We start from the raw sequence: 23442 nt of genomic DNA on the forward strand, positions 1-23442 counted from the left end.
TGGCTTTTTCGTTTCTTTTTTACAATTTCCAGCTTTCCACCGAAATCTTCAGTGTTGCTTACTTCCTTGCATAGAGTAAGCAGGGCTGTTTTCAGAGCCTGTGGCTGCTCAGCGCAGGGTCTGTTGACTGAAGCGACTATGCACAGGCCTCGCTGCATAAAAATGCGCAGAGCAAAAAAGTGAACACACGGAGAAAAAGCACGGAAGCCACCGAGGGGAGATGACCTCCCGGCCTTTAGCACGGGCCGCAGAGACGGCGCCGTTTTCGGGCTGACAGCGGCCCCCTGCTCGCGCGCGCTCTGCCCGAGGCCCGGGTTTCAGCAGGGGCGTGGGAGGTCACCCGGTGCAAGGCCCGCCCCGCGCGGCGCCGGCCTGCAGTTCCGGGGCGACCGCCGGGGGCGCTGTGGGGCGCAGGCTCGGCCGGGACGCGCTCGGCCTCGGGGCGCCGCCGCTCCTTCCGCCTTCCCGGCGGGCCCCGCGCGGCGCCTGCGCGTCCCGTGACCTTTCCGAGTCGGTGGCGGTGGTGTCGCGGCGGCCTGAGCCGGGGGGTCGCGCCGAGGTGAGTGCGGGCGTGGCCGGCTGCTCGGCGGGGGCGCGGGGCGACAGGGCGCGGCCCCCGCTGACCTTGGGGTCCCGCCGCGGCTCCCGACCCCTGAAGGGAGGTCGCGGGAGGTCCCGCTCCGACCCCCGCACCCGGTGGGGAGCGCGCCCCTGCCGCGCCAGGATGGGCGCCCAGCGCGGAGTGATGGAGGGAGCCCCGACCCCTGCACCCGGTGGGGGGCGCTCCCCGGCCGCGCCAGGATGGGCGCCCAGCGCGGAGTGATGGAGGGAGCCCCGACCCCACCCAGGACCCCCGCACCCGGTGGGGAGCGCGCCCCGGCCCCGCCAGGATGGGCGCCCAGCGCGGAGTGATGGAGGGAGCCCCGACCCCACCCGGGACCCCTGCACCCGGTGGGGGGCGCTCCCCGGCCGCGCCAGGATGGGCGCCCAGCGCGGAGTGATGGAGGGAGCCCCGACCCCACCCGGGACCCCTGCACCCGGTGGGGGGCGCTCCCCGGCCGCGCCAGGATGGGCGCCCAGCGCGGAGTGATGGAGGGAGCCCCGACCCCACCCAGGACCCCCGCACCCGGTGGGGAGCGCGCCCCGGCCCCGCCAGGATGGGCCCCCAGCGCGGAGTGATGGAGGGAGCCCCGACCCCACCCGGGACCCCTGCACCCGGTGGGGGGCGCTCCCCGGCCCCGCCAGGGTGGGCGCCCAGCGCGGAGTGATGGAGGGAGCCCCGACCCCACCCGGGAGCCCCGACCCCACCCAGGACCCCCGCACTCTGATGAGCCCCTGCCTGGCGTGTAGTACGTTCTCTTCTTTGTGCCCCGCGTCTCCTGCGCGTGTCCCTGCAGGTTACCCCGGGCACAGGAGAAGGCCTCGGGGAGGGGACACGGGCCCACGACAGGATCAGAGGTGACGCGTGCAGCTGTGTGGCACTCAGCCGGGGGAGTCCCAGTCAGGGCCTCAGCAGGTCACGGCCGGGGCAGTCTCCCCCCCGGAGCTGGGAACACATTCCTGCCCAGTCACTGCCAGGTCCAGGGAGGAAGGGAAGCACTTGGTGCCCTGAACGCTTCCCACCTGGGGGTTCTGCAGGCCTCCTCCAGGGCTGTTTGGGTCCTCTCAGGCACCACCTAAGGACACGATGTGGTTTTCTGGGATCTTCATAAAACGACAGAGCAGCCCAGTGCGAGGGCGGACCTCTCCACGAGGGGTTCCAGGAGGAGGGCACAACCACATCCGTCAGGATCACACTTGGGGTGGTGGGCAGGGCTGGCCAGCCCTTAGGACCGTGCCTCAGCCTGAATCAGCCCTCTTCTCGCAAGAGCTGGCAGCCAGTCGTTGGAGCAGGTTTTCCTAGTAAGGACTGGGTGCAGGGTGAGTCCTAGCCCCAGCTGTGTGACCACCAGCAGCTGCCTACCGGGAGCCACTTTGTAGGGGTTGGGCAGTGGTGCGGGAGCTAAGGGTGTAAGCACCGTGTGAAGGCCGTTAGATGTAGGTGAGGTGCCAGAGGAAGAGCCGAATCCTCCACCTTGGCCTCCAAGGCCCTAAACCCCCGTGCCCCCTCCCTCCCATGGTCCAGTCCTGGCGTTTTACATAACAGCACTCAGCACGGGGCACCAGACCCTGTAGACTTGGTGCTCCTCTTCACCAGCACCCTTTTTGGGTGGGTGGTGCTCTGATCCCCGATTTACGGAGGAGGAAATCAGGTGTGTTGAGTTAGCCGGAAAGTGGTAGAGCCAGCATTTGACTCTGGGCCGCCACTGCGGCTTCCCTCTCATTCCCCTTCATCCCGGGCCCTGCAAGTCTGTCCTGACTGGGGACTCGGCACATGCGCTGCACCTGCGAGGATGCTCCTCCCTGGTGTTCTGGCTCCTCAGGAGCCGCTTTCTCAGCCCCTGAGCAATGCCTGCCGCCTCGTCCGGGCTCAGTTCGTGTCTGCTGAGTAAGTGGTGACCATGCCGCAGCAAAGCGAAGACCAGTAAAATCCTGTGTAGCCCAAGTAGCGATGGAAGGAGCGGTAGGGGAGGTCCTGGTCAGGGTGGAGACAAACCCCCTAATTGAAGCCAAAGTAGAGTTTTCAGGGAAAATGCAAAGTTCTTGGATCCGTTTTCCTGACAGTGGATTGAATGTAGTTTAATAGACACCTGAGATGTTACACGGTGAAAGGAAAATAAGTGCATCAAATTTTATAGTCTATAGTAAACTGTAATCAAAACCCTTACTTTGAGAAGCACCTGAGTGGCTCAGTCAGCTGAGCATGTGCCAGTCTATTCAGGTTGTGATCTTGGGATCCTGGGACTGAGCCCTGCATCCTCAGTGGGGAGTCTGTTTATCTCTCTGCCCCCGCCCCTATGCTCTCACTCTCTTTCTCAAATAGATAAAATCTTTTAAGAGGGGGGTTGGGGGGATCCCTGGGTGGTTCAGCGGTTTGGCGCCTGCCTTTGGCCCAGGGCACAATCCTGGAGACCCGGGATCGAATCCCACATCGGGCTCCCGGTGCATGGAGCCTGCTTCTCCCGCTGCCTGTGTCTCTGCCTCTCTCTCTCTCTGTCTCTCTCTCTCTCTCTCTGTGACTATCATAAATAAATAAATTAAAAAAGGGGGGGTGGTTGGGCAGGAACACCTGGGTGACTCAGCTGTTGAGTATCCGCCTTCTGCTCAGGGCTTGATCCTGGGGTCCTGAGATCGAGTCCTACATCCAGCTCCTTGTAGGGAGCCTGCCTCTCTGCCTCTGCCCCTCTCTGTGTGTCTCATGAATAAATAAGACATGAATGAATGAATGAGGGGTCTGCTTTGAGCCAAAGAAAACTGTCAGTTCAGCATTTGATGCGCTGATCATTTTCTCAAATGATTAGGTAAATGTTTTTATTCATTAAATGAGTTATGTCATAATTGCAGCTCTTACGAAGGGACCTCGTCATCCTATACTGTGTGTGCTTAGATTTCGAGGCTGAGTGTGGGTCCCACGAGGACCCGTGTTCTTTTTCAACTCTGATTGCCGGCAGTTCTTTTTTATTATTATTATTTATTGGAGTTCGATTTGCCAGCGTATCATATAACACCGAGCGCTCATCCTGTCCAGTGCCCACGTCAGTGCCCAATGCCAGCAGTTCTTAACATGGTGATGCAAACATACTAGTTTTTTTATATAAGAGTTTTAAAACATGATGTGATTTTGGGCATAGCGTTAGTGGGGAACAGCTGTCAGAGAGAGGAACATTCGAGGACAGTGTGAGATGGCACAGGCTGGGCACTCTGCGGCCCCCACGCAGGAGGGGTGGCGGAGCGACAGGATGGCCAAGGTTGGCAGCCTTGGGCGGGGGGGTAGGTGAGTGAGGCTTGGAGAGCTGCCGAGCAGGAGCCCCAGGTTGGGTAGGAATGGCTGAGGGAGAGTGGTGTCTGGAACAGTTGTAGGAAGCAGGGTCAAATTTAAGAATATATGGGAGCCTCTTACCAGTTAGCTTTACAACGATCGTCATGGTTATATCTATTACTATGTTCCTTTTCAGATGCTTCAAAACCTTGTTAAAAATGTTTGGGTCCCCATGAAGCCCTACTATACCCAAGCTTACCAGGAGATTTGGTTAGGAATGGGGTTGATGAGTCTCATCGTTTATAAAATCAGGAGTGCCGGTAAGTTTCTTTATGTTGATTCATTAGCAGTCAGGATGGAAATTATTTTCAAAAGGAGTTACAATCCGTGTTGTGAAGGAATAAATGGTTCTTACCCAGAAGCGAGCGTCAGAACGCTTTGTTAAAATGTGGGGAGTACATGTCAGCTGTAAGAGACATTTGGGGACAACTGGGAAAATTTGGACAAGGCCTTGATAACGGGATTCAGAGTTTGCTAGGTGTAACAGTGGTGTTTCAAATGCACAGGAAATGTCCTCCGTTTGAAGGGACGGAGGCGGAAATAGTTAGGGGTGGGGTGTTACTGTCCCTTTCCTACCATAGTGAACATTTGGACTGTTTTTATGATAGCAGTGGGGACAGGGTGACCCTAGGTTCTCAGTGGAACAGAGATGAGGCGTGATCATGTATTAATACCAGTTGGTTTAGAAAAAGAGAGAAGAGGGATCCCCGGGTGGCTCGGCGGTTTAGCACCTCCTTCAGCCCAGGGCCTGATCCTGGAGACCCAGGATCGAGTCCCACGTTGGGCTCCCTGCATGGAGCCTGCTTCTCCCTCTGTCTGTGTCTCTGCCCCTCTCTCTCTCTCTCTCTCTCTCTCTCTCTCTCTCTCTCTCTGTATCTCATGAATAAATAAAAATAAAATCTTTAGGAAAAAAAAGAGGAGAGAATGGAGAAAACTTTAAACTGCGAGACTGGTGTCTGGGGAATGGTGGAGACTAAAGAGCCCTGCAGATTCTGAAGGGCTGTTCAATGGTCTGTAGAACGTCTTTGGTGGAAGTGGTAGCACGTCTTGGCTGGGAGACGCTGTAGAAACTCCTATTTTCTGAAAGCTCCTGTAACAGCTTTATCGAAGCTGTGAACTTTTCAGCCAAATGTTGATTTTTTTGACAGTGGATGAACTAAACACATTTTTGAAAAGCATGGATACAACCAATCGTTCTCTCTTTTTATTTCAGATAAAAGAAGTAAAGCTTTGAAAGGTAAGATTTTTGCTTCTTCAAAGGGATGGGGGACAAAAGACACCATCCTACCTTCTCGGAACACGGTGTCCCATGGCTCATAAACGTATAGGGTGCGCTGGTGTATGAAGTTTGCTGTCCCTACCATAAAGACAGGCTGAAGTCCTTCTGACAATCCAAATGTTAAAAACCATTGCTCTCCCCCTGGGGCCAAGTAAAACTTCTGGGAATAAGGGGGAAGCACAGGTTAGCCGTGGAGGCCGGCTGCCGTGAAACACGTCTGCAAAGAAGGCACCACATCGATTTATGTCCTAGTGTTGGACGTTTCTGCCCTATGTTCTCTGAATGAGAGACTGGCTGGTGGGCTCTAGAGAGAAGACAGGCCCCTGCCCCTCCTTCCCTGTGCTTGCACGCGAGCGCCCAGGTTCATGAGGTGATCGCGCAAAACGCTTAAACGTGTCAGACGCTCCGTAGTATCGGGAATTGTCATTTACCATTTCTGACTTGTTAATGCTTACACGATAAGCTGTCTTCTGTGTTCTCCTTCCTTCCTCAATGATATCCGTATTATGCTTCTCTTTCAAAGCCTCGAGTCCTGCCCCTGCTCATGGCCATCATTAACCAGCTCGGGGAACACATGGGATGGAACGTCAGTCTGGCTGTAAATCTCCACTCGCTCGGTTAGCCAGGAACATGGAGCCCCGATATACACATGTACATGTGTCGTGTCCGCTGCGGCGTGAATAAACTTATGTAACTGTGAGGTGACCCCTGGCTGCGCCCGTGTCCCTCTCTCGGCTCCCCCATGCGCCCGTCATGCCCTGAGTAGATGTTGGGAACACAGCAGAGAGAACCCCGGGGAGCCATCCCCATCACTGTAGGGCTTGGGGGGTAGGTGTGGCCCCCCCTTCTGAGTCTCGTAAATACTCGATACGCCGATGGTTCTGCCACTAACCCTTGTGACCTCACTGAGCCTGGGTTCCCGCGTGCGGATGGCGGGGACCACAGGTGAGTTCTCCCCTAGAGTTACTGCGGAGATCAGTAGGGAAGGTGTGAAAAAGCATTAAACTGTAACACAGTTGGGCGCCCGGGTGACTCGGTTAAACAGCTGCCTTGGGCTCAGGTTCTGATCCCAGGGCCCTGGGATCAAGCCCGTGTCAGGCTTCCTACTCAGTGGGAAGCCTGCTTCTCTCTCTACACCACTTGTGCTCTCTCATGCTCACTCGTTCTCAAATAAATAAAATCTTAAAAAAAAAAAAAAAACTGCAAAACACTAGAAATGAGGAATGAGATGTGGTGGGTGGAACGTATAAGCTCTAGAAGTTTCTATCAGGAAGTCACTGATAAGGCAAAGTACATGTTATTAAAAAAACTGAAATTTCTCCTAGTTTAGTTAAAATAAATACTGCCTGATTGTGGCCTCCATCTAAGGCAATTACCAAACCCCGTTGCACTTTTAAAGAAGATTCAAAAGCAGTAGGGGTGAAAGTGAGTCTAATTTCGAGATCTGGTGCTTTTCAGGTTAGCAGGGGTCTGGATGTGGAATAGAAACGGGCCCAGGTCCCCATCTCCAGCTGCCTTTCCCTTCTTTTTTTTTTTTTATTTATGATAGTCACACAGAGAGAGAGACACAGGAGGAAGGAGAAGCAGGCTCCATGCACCGGGAGCCCGACGTGGGATTCAGTCCTGGGTCTCCAGGATCACGCCCTGGGCCAAAGGCAGGCGCCAAACCGCTGCGCCACCCAGGGATCCCCCCTTTCTCTCCTTTTAAGGGCAAAGACCATCCTGTTTTTCAAGCATGTCCCCAGCATGTAGTCAGGTCTGGCTACAGTCCGGGCCCCACAAATGCCTGCTGCTCACTGTGGGGTCTTTGAACTTGGTTTCTTGTTTTATATAAATGGGGATGAAGCCTGCCATCGGCCTCACTACCCAGCTCACAGCTATTGGCTCAATGCAGTTGGTGTGGAGGTGTTACACATCCCCAGTGGCGTTGGCGCTGGAGCCCAGGGCAGGGCAGGGGACGGTGGGGGGAGACTGCAAACGTGGACTAGTGGGTCCCAGTGTCTCTGATTCTGTTGGTCTGGGAATCAGAGGGAAGGAGCCAGAGAACTTGTATTTCTCATAATTTGCCAGCGCATGCTGATGCTTGGGGACCACATTTTGAAAAGCACTGATCCAAGGAACATCACCCACCGGACTGTCAGGCCCACTACCCCTGCTGCCTGTACTACACGTCTTAGCTCATGCGGTCCTCAGAGCTGAACTAGGTGGAGCTACAGTCCCACCATACAGAGAAGGAAACAGACCTAGAGGCCATGAGGAGGCAAAGGTCACCTAGCCAGGGCTGGGCCTGGGACCCCAGGAATCTGCACTTGCACGGAGGGAGAGAAGGGGCACCCGGGGAACCAGCCCTAGAAGCTGAAAAGGGCTGCAGTGCCGGCCCCAGGGGCACATCCCCCTTTACAACATGTGGGTTCCTTTAGTTACCTCGGTACGTAAATGTTTTTGCAAAAGATGCTCATGGCCATTGTGAACGAGTTGCGATACCTCTGCTTGTGCAGAGTGGGGTGAGGGACCGTGGGATTTCTTTTACGAAGAGCCTTCATTTCCTTCGTGATGAGACCTAGCAGATCCTCTGAAAGGTAGACCGGTCTGGGCGGGCTGCCTGCCTCCTGCCGCAGCGGGCAGTTTGTGGTTAGTGTTAGTGATACGCGAAGGCAGGTTGGAGGATGTCAAAGATAAACACCCCACCCCCAGAAACCTGCCAAGAATCAGCCATGCCTTTAAAAGGGAAGCAAAAGGATCTTCCTGCTAGGCCAGGTGGTTTCCTGCCCTGGAAGCCCTCAGTGAAGGCCGTGTGTTTTGTAGGGTAAAGAAGTAGCCTTTTGTTGCAAAGGCCAGAGCCCACTTACTGTTTGGACGCGGCAAGAAGCCCCTGGGACTTCCAGCTCCGGGAACCAGCAGGTGTCCTGAGGCGGCCGGCAGGTGGAGCCAGAGCCCGCCACCAGCCCACTGTCCCGCAGCTGCCTGCGGGGACCACGCCTGGCTGGGCGCCCCGGAGCGCACAGGGTGGGTGGTGCCCGGGTGGGGAGCGCGGGGCGGGGTGGGGGCAGTGCCCCAGCAGGAGGTGTGCTGCCAGCACAGCGAGGGCCCCTCCACCTCAGCCATGGGAGGGAGCAGCCAGTTTCCAGAAGAAACAACAAGGAGGCTTTTTGTCCTCAGACCCACACATTCACCCCCATCCTGGCTTGGCGCACCGCCTTTCCTGGTGTGACCTTAAAGGCAGAGGGAAGCGAAGGCGGGTCTGGGCACCTGACGGCGCAACTTCAAGCACTGCGCTGGGGCCCCGAGCGTCCTCGTGCTGGGCCCTGTGCCTCCCAGGGACCCACGAGCCGCCGAACACCTCGGAGGACGTGGTTTCTGCTGCCCTCCGTGGGGTTGTGTCTCTAGAGCCAGCGGCTCCTAAGTACGAGTGCCCGGCCCCAGACTCCGCTTTGCACCCACTCAACCCGCCCAACGCCCTGGGAGCTCATGCTGTCACCCTGCTTCACAGGTAAGGAAGCGAAGGTCTTGACAGGACATTAGCCCGCAGTAGCAGATAACTAGCTGGTTACCCGACAAGCTAATGAACCGGGAGAGCCAGGCTTCCGAATCAGACCTTCTGTTTCCGAACCGGGGTGTACAGAGGATCAGCCCAGAGACCCTTTCCTCCCTGCCTCCGGAGTCTAAAGGACAGACTTGTAAACAAGCACAATGTGGGGGGCGGGGGGCGCCGCGCAGCAGTGGGGGGCGATGAGCTGCAGGCCCAGCCCGTGGCGGGGGGTGCAGTGTGCGCCACAGCACCTGCTCAGCAGCCCTCTCCGGCTTAGACCCTTACGCAGACAAGCTTCGCCCAGAGGTACTCCCGGTACATGTGGGGAAATTCGAACACAGGCCAGATGCTAAGTGACATCAAAGAACTCCTTTCACCAGGTGACTGTGCTAATTACAACACTGGCTTTGTGGTTATTGCAGAAACTGTTTGGTGCAGACAAGCAGATGCAGGGGAAAATATGTAGGGGTGACGTGATATCTAGGATTTACCTTTAAATTCATGAGCAAAGGGGCGCCTGGGTGGTTCAGTCGGTTTAGCGTCTGCCTTCGGCTCAGGGCGCGATCCGAGGGTCCTGGGGTCCAGCTCCATGTTGGGTTCCCTGCTCAGCGGGGAGTCTGCTTCTCCCTCCCCCTCCTCATTCATTCTTTCTCTCCCTCTCCCTCTCTCTCTCTGACAAATAAATAAATAAAATCTTTAAAAATATATACATAAGCAAACATTAACCAGTCCAAATCGGCTGGGGAGCTCGGGTACAGCTCAGAAGACATTGCCATGATGCGTTGAAGTTTGCCGCTGGCTGCGTGGGGGGAGTGTCAGGACACTGGTCTCTGCCTGTACACATGTTTGAGCTTCTCCCCGTAAATATTGTTTAAAAAAACACTTAAGCAGAAAACAAAAGCTGTGCAATCAAAGCTTGGTTGGTGGTACCGTATCTACTTGAGGAGCCGCCACGGGGCGGCCCCAGGAAATGGAGGGACACTCTGCAAACTTCTAGTTGCTTAAGTCGGGCAACGGCCGCCTCGTTACCACGCCACGGAAAGCTCTCCTCTAGCCAAGTCACCGATACATCTAGAGTCAACGTTTGCATTTGTTTCCTTCCAGGTCTGGAGTACGGAGGCCACGAGGGCCTTGACCTCCGTCAAGGGCCAAAGTCTAAAAGAAAAGAAAAAAAAAAGAAAAGAAATGTCAGAAAACGCATGTCTTAATTAGCAAAAACTTATTTGCAAGTTAAAATTACAACTGAGAACTGAAATGGTCATGATTATAAATGTTCCTGTGCCGGTCAGCATGGTCTACTACTTTCTTCCTTCCAAATAACACATATTTGGTCTTGTCCTGCCATCTTTATGTTAAAAAAAAACAAAATTCTCCATAATGGAAAGGTGGAGTGCTGCGATTTGTAAAACTTAAGTGCACGATGTCAGATGAATGCTATTTGGCTGAAAATAGAAATGCACGTACATGTCATTTTAAGGGAAACAAGATAAATTCAAAGAGTCAAACAAATTTGAACATCTGATAGTCGGATGTCCTAGAAACCACCAAAGAGAAGGGCAGGGTTTGAACAGCTCACAGCCACAGCAGGTAGGAGCCACCGCCATGGCATTGGTCACTCCCCTGAGCTAGACTCACTGCACTGGGAGCTCCAAGGGCACTGGGGACAAGTCCGGTACGTGGGTGGCAGGCAGCAGACCCACGTCCAACGGGGCCGATCTCACTCCAGCGCACAGAGCAAGCAGATTAGGCTGCGCAGGAAGACAGCAGTGTCAGGAGGGAGTTGGTCTCCAGTGCCCGCTGTGTCCATGACCCTGAGCAGTACCAGGCGACCAAGGCGGTTCACCCAAGCCCCCCGACGCCTGTGTGACGCGGACACGGGCTGCTTCCAGCCAACAGTAGCAGGTGGCGCTGGCCCCTCCACCGGCCACCACAGGGCACCAAGGGTGAGGTGTGGTTAGCCGCCAGGCCTCAACATCTGGTGGCGTATATGCTGTGCCAGGGGCCGTGGACACCCACACGAGGTAGAAGACGCTGTCCCACCTCAGAAAAGAACTATAAAATAGGTCTAAATGTTGGGTTTGGAATGGAGAACTTGCTGGAAATCAGTAAAGAAAAAAGGGGAATACTGACTCTTTAAAAACTCCAGTAAATGTCAACTACGGCATGCAGTAGTTTTGTGGTTTCGTGCCTTGTCAAAAGTTTTTTCTGGGCAGCCCGGGTGGCTCAGGGGTTTAGCGCCGCCTTCGGCCCAGGGCGTGATCCTGGAGTCTCGGGATCGAGTCCCATGTCGGGCTCCCTGCATGGAGCCTGCTTCTCTCTCTGCCTGTGGCTCTGCCCCCCCCCCTCTCTCTCTCATAAATAAATAAAATATTTAAAAAAAATTTTTTTTCTATTCATTGCCATCTTCGGGGATCATTGTATTAAGAGTCTGGTCTTGTGACAATCCTTTCGAACCAGAAAAGCATGTGACAAAATGCCTTTACGTTACGGATACAGCTCAAGAAACAGTCTCGTGAACTTCCACCTGGCCCACATTTTAGTGATCTCCGGTCTGCCACGCACCTGCTGTGCTTCATGTCAGGAATCCTGCCTACTGAAAGCAAACCTGGATCTGCAACTGTGTGTATTAAAAGCAGATTTTGCAGGGCACCTGGGTCAGTGAAGCTCAGGTCATGATCTCGGGGATCCTGGGATGGAGCCCCCCATCAGGGCTCCCTGCTCAGCGGGGAGCCTGCTTCTCCCTCTCCCTCTGCCTGCTGCTCCCCCTGCTTGTGCTCTCTCTTGCTATCTCTGCCTCTCTCTCTAAAATAAATAAAATAATTTTTTTTAAATGCAGATTTCTGGAAATGCCTTACTAGCATACAGCTTGTGGCCTCCGAACCCAAGATCATCCTGCTGAGCTGGATTCAGATCCCAAAGGGAGCTACCATTTATCACTTGCGTGTGTGTGTGTGTGTGTGTGTGTGTGTGTGTGTGGCCTCAAGCGAACTCCTTGACGTCTCTGGGTCTTGGCTTCCCTGTCTCCAGAGTGAAGTAATTGAATTAAATGGCCTCCGGAGTAGCTCTCAGCTCTATAATTCCATAGCCAGTGGATCTGTAATGAACCTAAACCTCACGATCCAAAAAACAAAAACAAAACAAACAGGAAACCAAGCTGTGAAGCAAGTATAGGACGATGGACCCTAATAAAGTGCAGATTTCTGAGAAGGACCCCACTCCGTCTCCAGCTCTTTATGCCTGTGACCCCACGCAGGGCCGGGCGTTGGTAGCAGGCACTCTGATGTTTTGCTAAATGTAATGCCAGTTAAAAAGAGTTTCCTGGTTCTTGGTAAAACAGAATAAGGGCTGGTGGCTCTGGAAGAATGACAAGGACGTGGGGAATGGGGCTGTACAGCTGCGTCTCCCAGGGTGGGCTTGGGGGACGATGTCCCCACCCCGCTGCCCTGGGAACTGCGGCCTCTGTGGGGCACTGAGTGTCCCCAAGACAGCGAGAGAGGCTCCAAGTCCCACAAGAAGGGAACAGGTTGAACCAGTGGCCCAAATGTGTGACCTTGAGGCACATTGTTCCTGGAACACACTCTGGGGGTGCTGGTTTCCACATCACCAGGTTCCTAAGTCTCCTCTCCCCACCCCTGGGGACTCTCCAGCTCTCCTGGACTCTCCAGCTCTTGCTGGGCGGCCGACCCTCGCTGAAGGCGGCTCCCTGGCCCACGCTCTCTCCAGAGCCCCCGGAGCCCCGAGGCCCCCTAGATGAGCTGGGGGGACCCACCATGTGTTTTGCATGCGAGACCCCGCTCACCTCCCACAGCCCTCTCCACCCTCCGAGTAGGTGACAGAAGAATGTCCGGGATGATTTCCCTCCCCAGTGAAGAGTCTGGGGAGGATCCAGACAGGGTGGCCCCTGTCGCTGCCCACCCAGAGCCGGAGCCGGTTCCGAGGACCGGCCCAGGAGCAGCCAAGAGCTCGTGTCCCAGCACATCTGGGGGCCCCTGACTGTCCAAGACGCGAGCTCGGGTCAGGAGACTCCCATGAACCGCCTCGGGCATTTGGGAGCCTGCCCCCCTCCACCTCCGGGTCTCTCCTGGCCCCCTCCCCGGGACCCCCTCCCCGGGTCCCCCTCCCCGGCAGCTCCCACAGCCCGTCCTAGGACTCAGCCACCTTTCAAAGCAGCGAGTGGGGAGCGCTCCCCTCCCGGCATCACCTCCCCGCTCACTCCAGCTCCCAAAACCTGCGGCACCCGAGGCTGGCGGGAGGCCCGCTGCCCTCCCCGAGCCACAAAGGGACCACTGTGGGGCCGGCCAGGTGCACAGAGGCGCGGCCTGTCGCTGGGCTCAGGTTCCCGCTGCGGCCACAATGGCTGGACCCAGGGCGGCACCACCGTTGAAAGCGCGGCCTTTCTCTCTTTTGAAAAGGGGCAGAGAGGAGCCTCGAGTCCGCGTCTCCCATCCGGCCTGGAAACCGAGTGGCTTTTCCAGTGAAACCAGCACCGGTGGCCTCGCATGCACCCACCTCGGGAGGCCGAGTGGCTCCAAGGTCCACCCTGTGTGCCAAGGCCCCACCGGCCACTGAGCCTCTGCAACGTCGTCAATCGGGGCGGGGGTAGGGGGGCCGCATCCCTGGATCCCCACCCCTCAGAGACCTCTGCCCCCAGGACGGCTCTCCCTGAGCCACGGCACCGCCTGGAGGTGTCCGCACCCCACCATCAGGAAGGCAGCCAGGGCTCTGCCCGCAGACCATGGGTCCCAACCCTGGGACCCAAGCACCGTAAGGCGGGTCTCTGGGGTGACAGGTGGTTCGCTTGTGCCCAAGGCCCAGTTCCCTTCTGCAAGGTGCATGTTTGTGAATTAAGTCCTGAGGTGTCTTCAGGCAGAGCAGCGATTCTCAAAGTGGGGTCCTGGGGCCGCAGCAGCATCTGCGACCCGGTCACAAATGCCAGGTCTCGGGACTCGCTGCCTCAGACACTCTGGTGGCGCCCGTGACCTAGGCTTTGAAGAGCCCTCGGGGAGATGCTGATCGTGTTCAGGTTCAAGACCCACTGACCTGGAGGATCCTGCCTTTAGAGGGAGCCTGGAGCAGAGTCTTCTGCAAAGGGGTTAGGCACCTGCAGTACTGCTGTCAGTGAGGCAGTCGTGGATCGATGGCCCTAACCCGGGGCACCGTCCTTTAGAGACAAGCCCCCTCAGGCCCGGCATCCAGATGTCACCAGGAAGCCAGGCCACAGAGCAGGGCTACCTGCCAGAAAGCTTGCCTCCCTCGCCTTCACCTGCCCACCTGCCCACCCAGCCCCTGATTATGGCCTGGAGCATCCACGGAGCCCATCCCCCAGCACCTGGGGGCCTCAGCTGAGCTGCTCGCCTGAGGCTCCATTTCTGGTGTACCTGGACGGGGGAGGCCTCGGGCCCTGGGTCATCTCCCTTCCTGCCCCTCTTGTGTCCAGCCAGTGGCCTGGGCTTGTCCCCTGCCTTCCCCCCACCCCGAACTAAACATTGAGACGGGCACCTGAGGTCCTGCCTTCCTGCCTGTTGTTCCCCACCCACCCACCCCCACCCCGTCTCCAGGAGATGGACTCTCTTCCCATCCCGTTTGTGGTCAAATCCATATATTAACAAAGATGGTGCTAGCATCACTCCAGACCAGAACACCCCGGGTGCCCCTCCCGCCTGAGCTGCCCCGGCACTCACCAGATGCCTCCCACAGTCTTCTCTCTACCCTTCCCCACCTGTCCACCCACCCAGCAGTCAGGTCCTGGCAGCCCAGCATGTGAGCCGATGAGAGCTGACCTGTGTTTACTAGAAAGTAGACATTTGGGCAGCCTGGGTGGCTTCAGCGGTTTAGCTCCTGCTTTCAGCCCAGGGCATTATCCTGGAGACCCAGGATCGAGTCCCACATCAGGCTCCCTGCATGGAGCCTGCTTCTCCCTCTGCCTGTGTCTCTGCTTCTCTCTCTGTGTCTCTCATAAATAAATAAATAAAATCTTAAAAAAAAAATAAAAAAGGAATGCCTGGGTGGCTCAGCGGTTGGGCATCTGCCTTCGGCCCAGGGTGTGATCCTGGGGTCCAGGGATTGAGTCCCACATCGGGCTCCCTGCGTGGAGCCTGCTTCTCCCTCGGCCTGTGTCTCTGCCTCTCTCTCTCTCTCTCTCTCTCTCTTTCTCTCTGTGTCTTTCATGAATAAATAAATAAAATATTTTAAAAAAAGAGAGTGGACATTTGACCAATACTAGCCTGTAAACCGAGGCAGGCAGAAGGAGAGAGGACTCCAGTATCCACAAACGTCCATCCTGGGGTGTTCTCCCTTGGTTTGCCCTTGCATGTTGGCCCAGGCAGGCCAGAGGATCCTCGGGGAGCCCAAAGAAGACCGTGGGGCCCCTGGGCCTCCTGGAACCCAGAGCTGTGTCTCCGAGGTCAAAGCTGTCTGCATCCCTCCAGGCCTCGGGCCTGACACTGTCCCAGTCCTCTCCCTCCTCCTGGTCTGGGCCCTGATGACAACAGCTGAACGCCATGTGGGGCCTGGTGGGCAGAGCCTCTCCTCTTGCTGTGGTCCACACACCTGACAGGGAGGGCCAACAGGGACAGGCGACAGGCCCAGCTCATCTTTCTGTACCAGATTCTAGGTCACAGCCAGCAGGGACCACGGGGCCAGTTTTCCTTCGCGATGGTTCTGACCCTCATCTCTCCCTCCATCACTGAAACCCTGTCTGCATTTTCAGATTTTGGTTTGTAAAGCCCCCAAGTTAGTGAAGTTGTACCCACGCTTTAAGGAAAGGTTAGTTCACCTGGTATGTCACCCAGCCACGCTGGCCTGGAAGCTGAGCTTTTGGGGCAGCTGGTCCGGGTGTGCGCTGGGGTCCCAGGACCCCAACTCTGCCCCTGTTCTCTCAAAGCGGAGCTGAACAGACGGGCCTCTCAGCGCTGCTGGGTGCTGCTGCCCAGCGTGTCTGCTGCTCCCTCGGGAAGGCCGGGCGCCCCCAGGACGCAGGGTTCCCAGGGTGAGCTCGAGGCGCAGGAGGCAGCCACGCCCAGCGACGCCTTGACCACCAGGGGCTGGTTAACAAACACCTCAGCTGGTGGTGGGAGCGCCTTTCTTCCAGGAAATGAGTTCAGGGCAGCTTGGTGGCCCGGATCAGGTGGCCTGTTAAAGAGTAACTTACACCCCGTATTACATCGAGTCCCGAGTCCCGGGAGTAAATAACCAGGGGAGGCGTTTAACAGGTGAACAAAGCGTCCCTTGTGGGCCGGCTCCGTGCCGGGCTTTCCCCTGGGAGGACCTGGCTGGTGCTCTGGGGCCTCCTGGGAACGCGCAGCCCCCTGGGTGACCGCTTAGCCACTTCCCTGGGCGCGTGCCTACTGCTCGGGTCTGTGCGGCCCGCAGGGGCCTGCTGCTGCCCGGCGTCAGCACCGTCCAGGCGGCCCGAGGGAGGGCCCCGGCCGCGCCCCGGACCCCCGGCTCAGCGAGCGCTGGGACCCGTCTCCACGCGTGGCTTCCCTGTCTGCAAGTGAAGGTGGCAGCACCTGTCTGCCCCCCCTGCGCGTATCACCGCGTCTCCCAGATCCTCCTGGGGGCCACGTCCCCGCTGCACCTGCACACCTCCAGGGATCTTTGCAAAAATACACGTTTTCTGGGCCCCAGCCTAGCTGACTCGGTTACATTCCTGGGGGTGAGTCTGGGACTGGTACTTTAGGGGGAAAAGGGCAGTTGATTCACCTGCCGTGACCTGGCAGGTGTCCCCAGGCTTGGGGAGGTTGGGTGACTTCTAGGCAGAAGGGTTGATTCAAAACAATACAGGGAGAAGGGATCTGGAGAGACTGTAAATCAACAAGCTGGGCGTGAGGTGATCATCGATATGGGGTCAGGGAGGCCGATTAGGAATCCTGTCTGCGGGCAGCCCGGGTGGCTCGGCGGTTGAGCATCACCTTGGGCCCAGGGCATGATCCTGGGGTCCCAGGACCGAGTCCCACATCCGGCTCCCTGCGTGGAGGCTGCTTCTCCCTCTGCCTATGTCTCTGCCTCTCTCTCTCTCTCTCTCTCTCTCTCTTTGTGTGTGTGTGTGTGTGTCATGAATAAATAAATAAAATCTTTAAAAAAAAAAAAAAAGAAATCCTGTCTGCCTCGGTGAAAAGTTTGACATGTAAGATACGACATTTGTCAAAACGAAAGTTCCCCAAGTGCTCCCCAAGAGGTTCTGCTCCACGGCCGGGTCAAGACCCACAAAATGAGCCCGCAGGATGTGTCGGGGCTGGAGCCGCCAGCCCCCAAGGCCGGGGCGCCAGCAGCCCGCAGCCGCCACCACCCCAACCCTTTGAACCCAGAGTCCAGTGTGACCCGGTAGGCGCGGGAGGCAGGGCAGCCCAGACACCTGGAGGGCTAGAGGCAGCTCCGGGCCACACAGCCAGCAGAGCGCGAGGGCCTGGGGGCCCCAGCACCCGCAGATCGGAGGCCAGGACGCCGCACACCCCCATGGCAGGCGAGACACCGCCGGCAGCCGGGCCCTCAGCTGCACAGCGTGCTCAGGTGGGGCGCGGCCCTGCAGAAACCAGGCCGAGGACACCGTGCGGGCGCTGGCTCAGGAAACACACCCCGGCTGCACCCCGAGAGTCTCCCCCGCCCACCGCACCCTTCGGGATTCCCCATCCCCTTTCAGCCAAATCCCCGGGAGGTGGGTCAGCCGAGGCAGGCCCGTGACCTGGCAGGTGTCCCCAGGCTTGGGGAGGTTGGGTGACTTCTAGGCAGCCCGTGGGCAGGCCAGCGGTGAATCAGAAGGAAAGGGCGCCTGAGAACCAGGAGGCCACTTCCTCAAGCTTCTCCTCCTCAGGAAGTCCGCCCTAATTAGCACCTCGGCTGGCCGGGCCTGCATGGGCAACACAGCCTCGGCCCACCGGGGGGCCCAGCCTTTCCTGGCATGTGTCCTACCCTGACCCAAGTCCTGGGGGACGGGTGCCCCGTAGAGGCCACCCAGGGCCGGGGGCCATGTGAGAACTGACACTATCCCGTGGGGGATGCGGGCAGCAGGACCCCGCTCTGCGCTGGGGACCACCTGGCACAGAAGAGGGCAGGGCCCATGGGGTCATCTCTGGCCCTGAGAGTCTACGCCTTGGAGGCCCCAGGGAATCCGCGCCGGTGTAACCCCTCAGCATCACGCCTCAATTACAGCCACAATTGCCGAGCTTTCCTCCGTCTGGCATCTGGGCTCTGGCCTGCCCCCCACTCCCGGCTCCTGCCCCCCATTATCTGCCACTCCGTTCTTTGTGCCTCACACTGGGCCCCGGTCATGCATGTCCCCTCCGTCCCCAGCAAACCCTGACCATCACGCCACTGGGTTGTAACACCGGGCAAGTCAGACAAGTTCTCTGAGCCTCGACTTCCTCATCCATAAAATGGGTGCGTGAGGGTTGCCGGGTGGCCAGCCGCTGCAGCTCTGGGCCCTGCGAGGAGGTGGCAGGTCACAGGGCAGCCTCCACCCACTGACAGGGCACACCTCCAAGATGTACTTTGCCCCAGGAAAAAGGCAGTTTACGGGGTGATAAGTAAAGCATGACACCATTTGATTCACACACACACACACACACACACACACACACACAGGCACGAAACTCAAACGACGCATTTATACAGACACATGCTCCTGTGGAAGTAACAGGGAAAAAGTCTGACCAACTGTGTGCCCAAACCAAACAGCCAGGATGCCGGGGACAGGATCAAGGGGCTTCACCGGGAGGGACTTGGATTTCACTGATTTTAATTTTTATGAAATCTTCGATAATTACAATCTGATTTCTTTTTCTTTTTTTAAAGATTTTATTTGTTTATTCGTGAGTGACACAGAGAGAGAGGCAGAGACCCAGGCAGAGGGAGAAGCGGGCTCCATGCAGGGAGCCCGACGTGGGACTCGATCCCGGGACCCCAGGATCACGCCCCTGGCTGAAGGCGGCGCTAAACCACTGAGCCCCAGAGGTTGCCCTACAATCTGATTTCAAATAAATAAGACACACGTACACACGGAGAGGCACCCCTTCTGCAAGGCCCCACCCTCCTGCCCTGCTCCTCTCGCGTGTCAGGACCTCCGGCCCCCATCCAGGTCGTCTATTCACTCAACGAACACACCCCACGACCAGCTCCCCGCCAGCCTCTGGTGCGCCTCTGGGGCAGGGGTGGTTCCGAGCTGGGCCTGGCTTCAGCCGCGTCTCCTAAGTGCTCAGAGGGTCCCAAAAATTCAGCAACGGTGTTTTCATGCCAAACACGCATGAATGGTTTCTCCAAAAGAGAAAATGTGTCAGACCAAGACTAATTAGCCAAACAGCAAAACACACAGCGAAACCAAAGGAAGCCAGCAAATTTGGTTCACCAGCAGCCACAAAGCAACAGAAAACAAGTAAGTCGGAGGTAAGTTTTTCAAGCACCTGCAACAGGCCTGTAAGGTGTCCTGACCAGAGTCTCTCCTAAGCGCCCCCTTTAGGCACCCGGGCTAGATCAGCGCCCACCAGAGTTCTGCACCCGGGCACCCCTCTTCAGAGCAACCAGACCCTCTCTGACACACTTTTCCCAAGTTCTCCTTCCCACCCAGACCCCGGGCATCTCTAGACCTGCCAAGTGTGCCCCCAATCCACCCCACCCCTAGGCACAGTTGGCAAACACCAACCTTCTCCATCGGGACACAAGCCCGGGGCCCCAGCTCACCCCAGGGGCTCTGGGGGAGGTTCCCCAGATCTGGTCACCTTCACCCAAAGGGGCACACCAAAACCTGGGAGAAATGTGTCAGGCCTGATGATATGCAGTCCCCTGGAGGGCACCAGGAAAAAGTTAGGTGCCTGGTGACCCCTGGGCTCCAGGAGCCCCTGCCCTCCAAAGACGGGCAGGAGCATCATTGCTGTAAGGTCAGGATGGGAGAGCAAGGCACTGGGAGGTGGGGAAGGACCTGGAAAGGCCCCATGAGAGGACAGAGGAGGAAGCTGCCCGGGCATCCAGGAGGGATCCCAGGGCTGGGGAAGTCACTTGGCAGGCAGTAGGGCCCCAGGGCCCAGGCCAGGGCAGACATGAGACCCAGAAATGGGTCCTGACCAGAAAAAGAACACGTGGGAACTTGACCCAGGTCCCAAGAATCCAGCAAGGGTGGGCTGGGCCCACTCTGCGCCAGAGGCTCCTGGAGTCCTGGCGGACATTCGGGCACCTGAGAGTCCTCCTGACGGGCCTGGGGGAGCCGTGGCTTGCCAGCAGCCTCGGTGAGTATGGGAATAGGGAGAAAGAAAGCCCATAGGGACCGCATGCACCCTGGGAGGCGCTGCCATGTGCCAGGTTCTGTGCCAAGCACCCAGCTGGGTATTTCCTCAGGACCCCAGCCAGGAAGGGGTGGCCTCTCCAGCTAGGCCAGGTGGGCCTCGCCCCGGGGTGGACATTCTTGCCCCTGTTCCACCCTGCCTCGGGATCATGGCCATCATTCACAGACCCAGGGACCCCATCACCTCGGTCAATCCTCACTGCAGCTCACGAGGTAGAGGGGTCATCATCTGTTCTTCCAGATGAGGAACCAAGGCTCAGAGAGGGTGAGGAAGCTGCCCAAGGGCACACAGCTAGTACTCAGCAGAACTGAGATCAGGACCAGGGCAGTCTAAAGGCAGACTCCCAGCTCTCAGTACCAGGCTGCACCACGCACCCCAAAGCAGTAGGGGACGGTTGGTCTCACCCTGGGGCTGACTGCAGACCCGGCTGGTCCCCTCTGACCTCCCAGCCGCCGGCCCCTGGGGCTGCTGCTGCCAGACAACACCAGGTTCAAATCACTCAGCTATGGAGTAACGTGAATTTCCTCTCGGCCTCGGTTCCTTAGCTGTACAATGGGGGTGCAATGTGCACATCCACGGCCCAGGGTGAGACTGAGACTGCATGAGGATGAATGAAGTGACCTGTGGGCTGCAGGGAGGGGCTCAGCCCTAAACTCAGGGCCCCAGAAACACAGGCTCCACCTCCCCTGTGGGCCCACTGCTTCATGCACGCCAGCCCAGAATGCACCCGCCAGCTCTGAGTGACCCCCCAACCCAGAGCAGCCCAGCCCTTGGCCGTCCCACCCAGGGAGGCACAGCCCCGTGGCCACCATCACCTGGGACTGGGCCAGCACCTGCTCCGCTGGCCGCTCCCACCCCTGCCCCACGGGGTTGTGCCGGAAACGCCAGCATTTGGTCAGCTTGAGGCTGGGAGGGGCCGCCGTGTAGACCCGTCTGTCTGCCACCATCCTTACCCTCCTGTGTCCCCGGGGAAGGTTGACTAAATCCTTTTTGTCCTCCTGCTGTTGATACTGATGAATCTGGACAGAGCGCGTCACCTCCCCTTCCATGAACCCAGCTCATAACCACCCACTCGGTGCTTAAAGCTCTTTATCATGAGCGTGTATCGCTTTGGTAATCAGAAAATAACAACAGGGCACTTTAAAAACAATAAGTAATAATCCCCCAGGCCAGCTGGGGCGGGGGCGAGCGTCCCTGAGAGCCGTCCGGGTGGCCGTCTGTCCGACCGCCAGCCCCAGGCAGCCTGGCCACCCCACGCGCGCTGGAGTCACACCAAGCAGCTGGGGCCTCGGGAAAGCCGGGGTTCCTCGGCTCCTAGGCCGCCGCCCTCGGCCCCCACTGCCTCCTGCAGGAAGGAAAGACTGACCTGCCTCAGCGCCGCCCGCCCCTGCGTGCGCCCCACTCTTGACCCCGTCCTCACAGAAGCCTATTTCTCTCAGGTACACAGAAGCTTGCAGGGCGAGGACCAGGGGGAGGCGGGGGAGGCCCCCACGGCAAGCATTGGGGGGGCTCCCCCTCTCCCTACCCCCGCTCCCCCCACCCCTGTAACTGCCGCCCTGAGCCCCTGCCCTGCTCTGCCTGGCGCTGGCTCCACTGTGCTCTGGGCCCACCGAGCTGTGCTTTCTCTCCTGGCTTAGGAATCAGACTTCAAAGCAGCTTTCCCAAAGGGCCCAGAGCCACTTCCACTGCGTGTGAGGCTTTGGGTAAAATTTAAAATGCCAGATCAGAGTTGCAAAGAGTGTGACACCCTCATTCACCTCAACCTCACAAGGAACCTCCTTCCTGGAGCAGGTGCTAACGGCCTCCCTTGAGGCCTTTGTGAGGCTGGCTCTGCAGAAGCCCCCACCTCCTCCCGCCCCCCAGGGCCCTCCAGCTCCCTGCCTGAGGTCCCCAAACCCCGGTGTGGCTCTGGGCCTTGGTCCCCTCAGCGCAGGGACCTGGCAGGCTGTGGGCACGGAGCTGGGGCCCAGAGGGTGCGCAGGGGCGTGGGAAGTGCTGGCGGGACCTCTGCTCCTGCGGGGAGCTCGCTGCAGCCCTGCAGCCCGGCTGCTCCTCCCGCCCGCCCACAGCCTCCTGCTGCCGCCTGTGATTCACCGCTCTTGGTTGTCATCACGCCTGACTCACCTTCAGCATCAGCTAAACGTGGCCAGGAGATGAGCGGCGCCGTGGGGCGGGGCGCTGAGGGCAGGAGAGGAACGTGGCGGGGGCCAGCCTGGAGGAGCTGCAGGTGCTGCTGCTGCTGCTGCTGCTGCGTCACGGAGGAGCCCTGGTTCCTGCTGTCGCAGCACTTTACAGTTTACACAGCTCATCTCTCCATTCTCCAGGGGGGCAGGGCAGGAGCTGGGATTTCCACTTGGCCGACAGGGAAACAGGAGCTCCCAGAGAGGGGATGGGTGGAACGGAAGGCAGGTCTCCAGAAGGCACCAGGTGCCTTCCAGCTGCTCTGCACACACCCTGGGGTCGTCCTGTCCCGTCCCAGCACCAAGCCTCAGCCCCAAGCCCAGGGGCGAGGGCGGAGAGCCCAGGTCCCTCCTCAGCAGTGGGGGGGTTGGGGGGTGGTGAGGATGGGCTGAGGCGGGCACAGCAGCTGCTGGTCTTGGGGGTTTTCACGAGCCACCCCCCACCCCGGCCCCGCCAGCCCTTAGATTGAACCTGTCTAGGAAATGGTAGAGGTGGGAGGCAGCTCGAGGGGGGCCGCCTGTCTGGGCGGTGGGTGGGCAGAGGCGAGGAACGCACCGCACCTGGAGCAGGTGGGCACCGGGAGACTCACAGGCCCACTGGGTCCTGTGCGCGTGACTCCAGCCTCACGACAGCCCTGGAGGGAAGCTGTCGCCTCGGGCAGAGACTCAGGTGCATGGCAACATGCTCAGGCTCTCCCGGCTGGGAGGGCTGCAGGGGGCCTGGCTTCTTCCCTGGGTTCCAAGGCCAGCCCCCCCCCCCCGCCCCGTGCTTCTGCAGGGCCAGCAGCAGAGGGACTGGACAGCCCCGCTCCAGCCTGCAGGCCCCGGCCAGCCCCCACCCCGGGAATCGCAGCGCCCCCACCACGGCGTGCAGCCCACACGGCTTCCACGGCTCAGTCTGTGTATCTGCGGGTGCTGGGGGCCCAGGAGGTACCCGGGAAGCGTGAGGGGAGGGAGGCCTAGCGGGTGCCCAGGCCCAGGCTCCAGAAGGCTGCAGACGTGAGGGCCGCCGCCGGCTCCAGGCCTGCCCAGACTTGGCCTTGGCCAGGCCTTCTGGCTTCCCGCTTCTTTCCCTGTCCTGGGGGGAGGCTAGTGGAGCCCCAGGGCCTGGGGGGGTGGGAAGCGGCCGGCCAGCACCTCTGTCCTGGGTGAGCGAGGGCCTGACACTGCTCTCTGGGCAGAGCTGGGGGGGTTTTGACTTCACACACATCCCCAAAGGGATCATCCTCTCACAGCGTGGCCTCGGGATGCCACTGCTTGCC

The 23442-nt window shown here is 58.5% G+C and overlaps 1 protein-coding gene across 1 annotated transcript; it reads left to right on the top strand.

The window, feature by feature from the left end:
* The first annotated feature begins 428 nt into the window (after nt 1-428).
* Nucleotides 429-5903, top strand: ATP5MJ (ATP synthase membrane subunit j). Its single transcript, XM_041760262.1, has 4 exons — nt 429-559; nt 4056-4179; nt 5133-5156; nt 5722-5903. Exons 2-4 carry the CDS (start codon nt 4056-4058, stop codon nt 5754-5756), a joined length of 183 nt encoding a protein of 60 aa, XP_041616196.1. The 5' UTR covers nt 429-559; the 3' UTR covers nt 5757-5903.
* The last annotated feature ends 17539 nt before the right edge of the window (nt 5904-23442 follow it).

This window comes from Vulpes lagopus, chromosome 6 (genome assembly GCF_018345385.1).
Source record: "Vulpes lagopus strain Blue_001 chromosome 6, ASM1834538v1, whole genome shotgun sequence".
Classification (NCBI taxonomy): Eukaryota; Metazoa; Chordata; class Mammalia; order Carnivora; family Canidae; genus Vulpes; species Vulpes lagopus.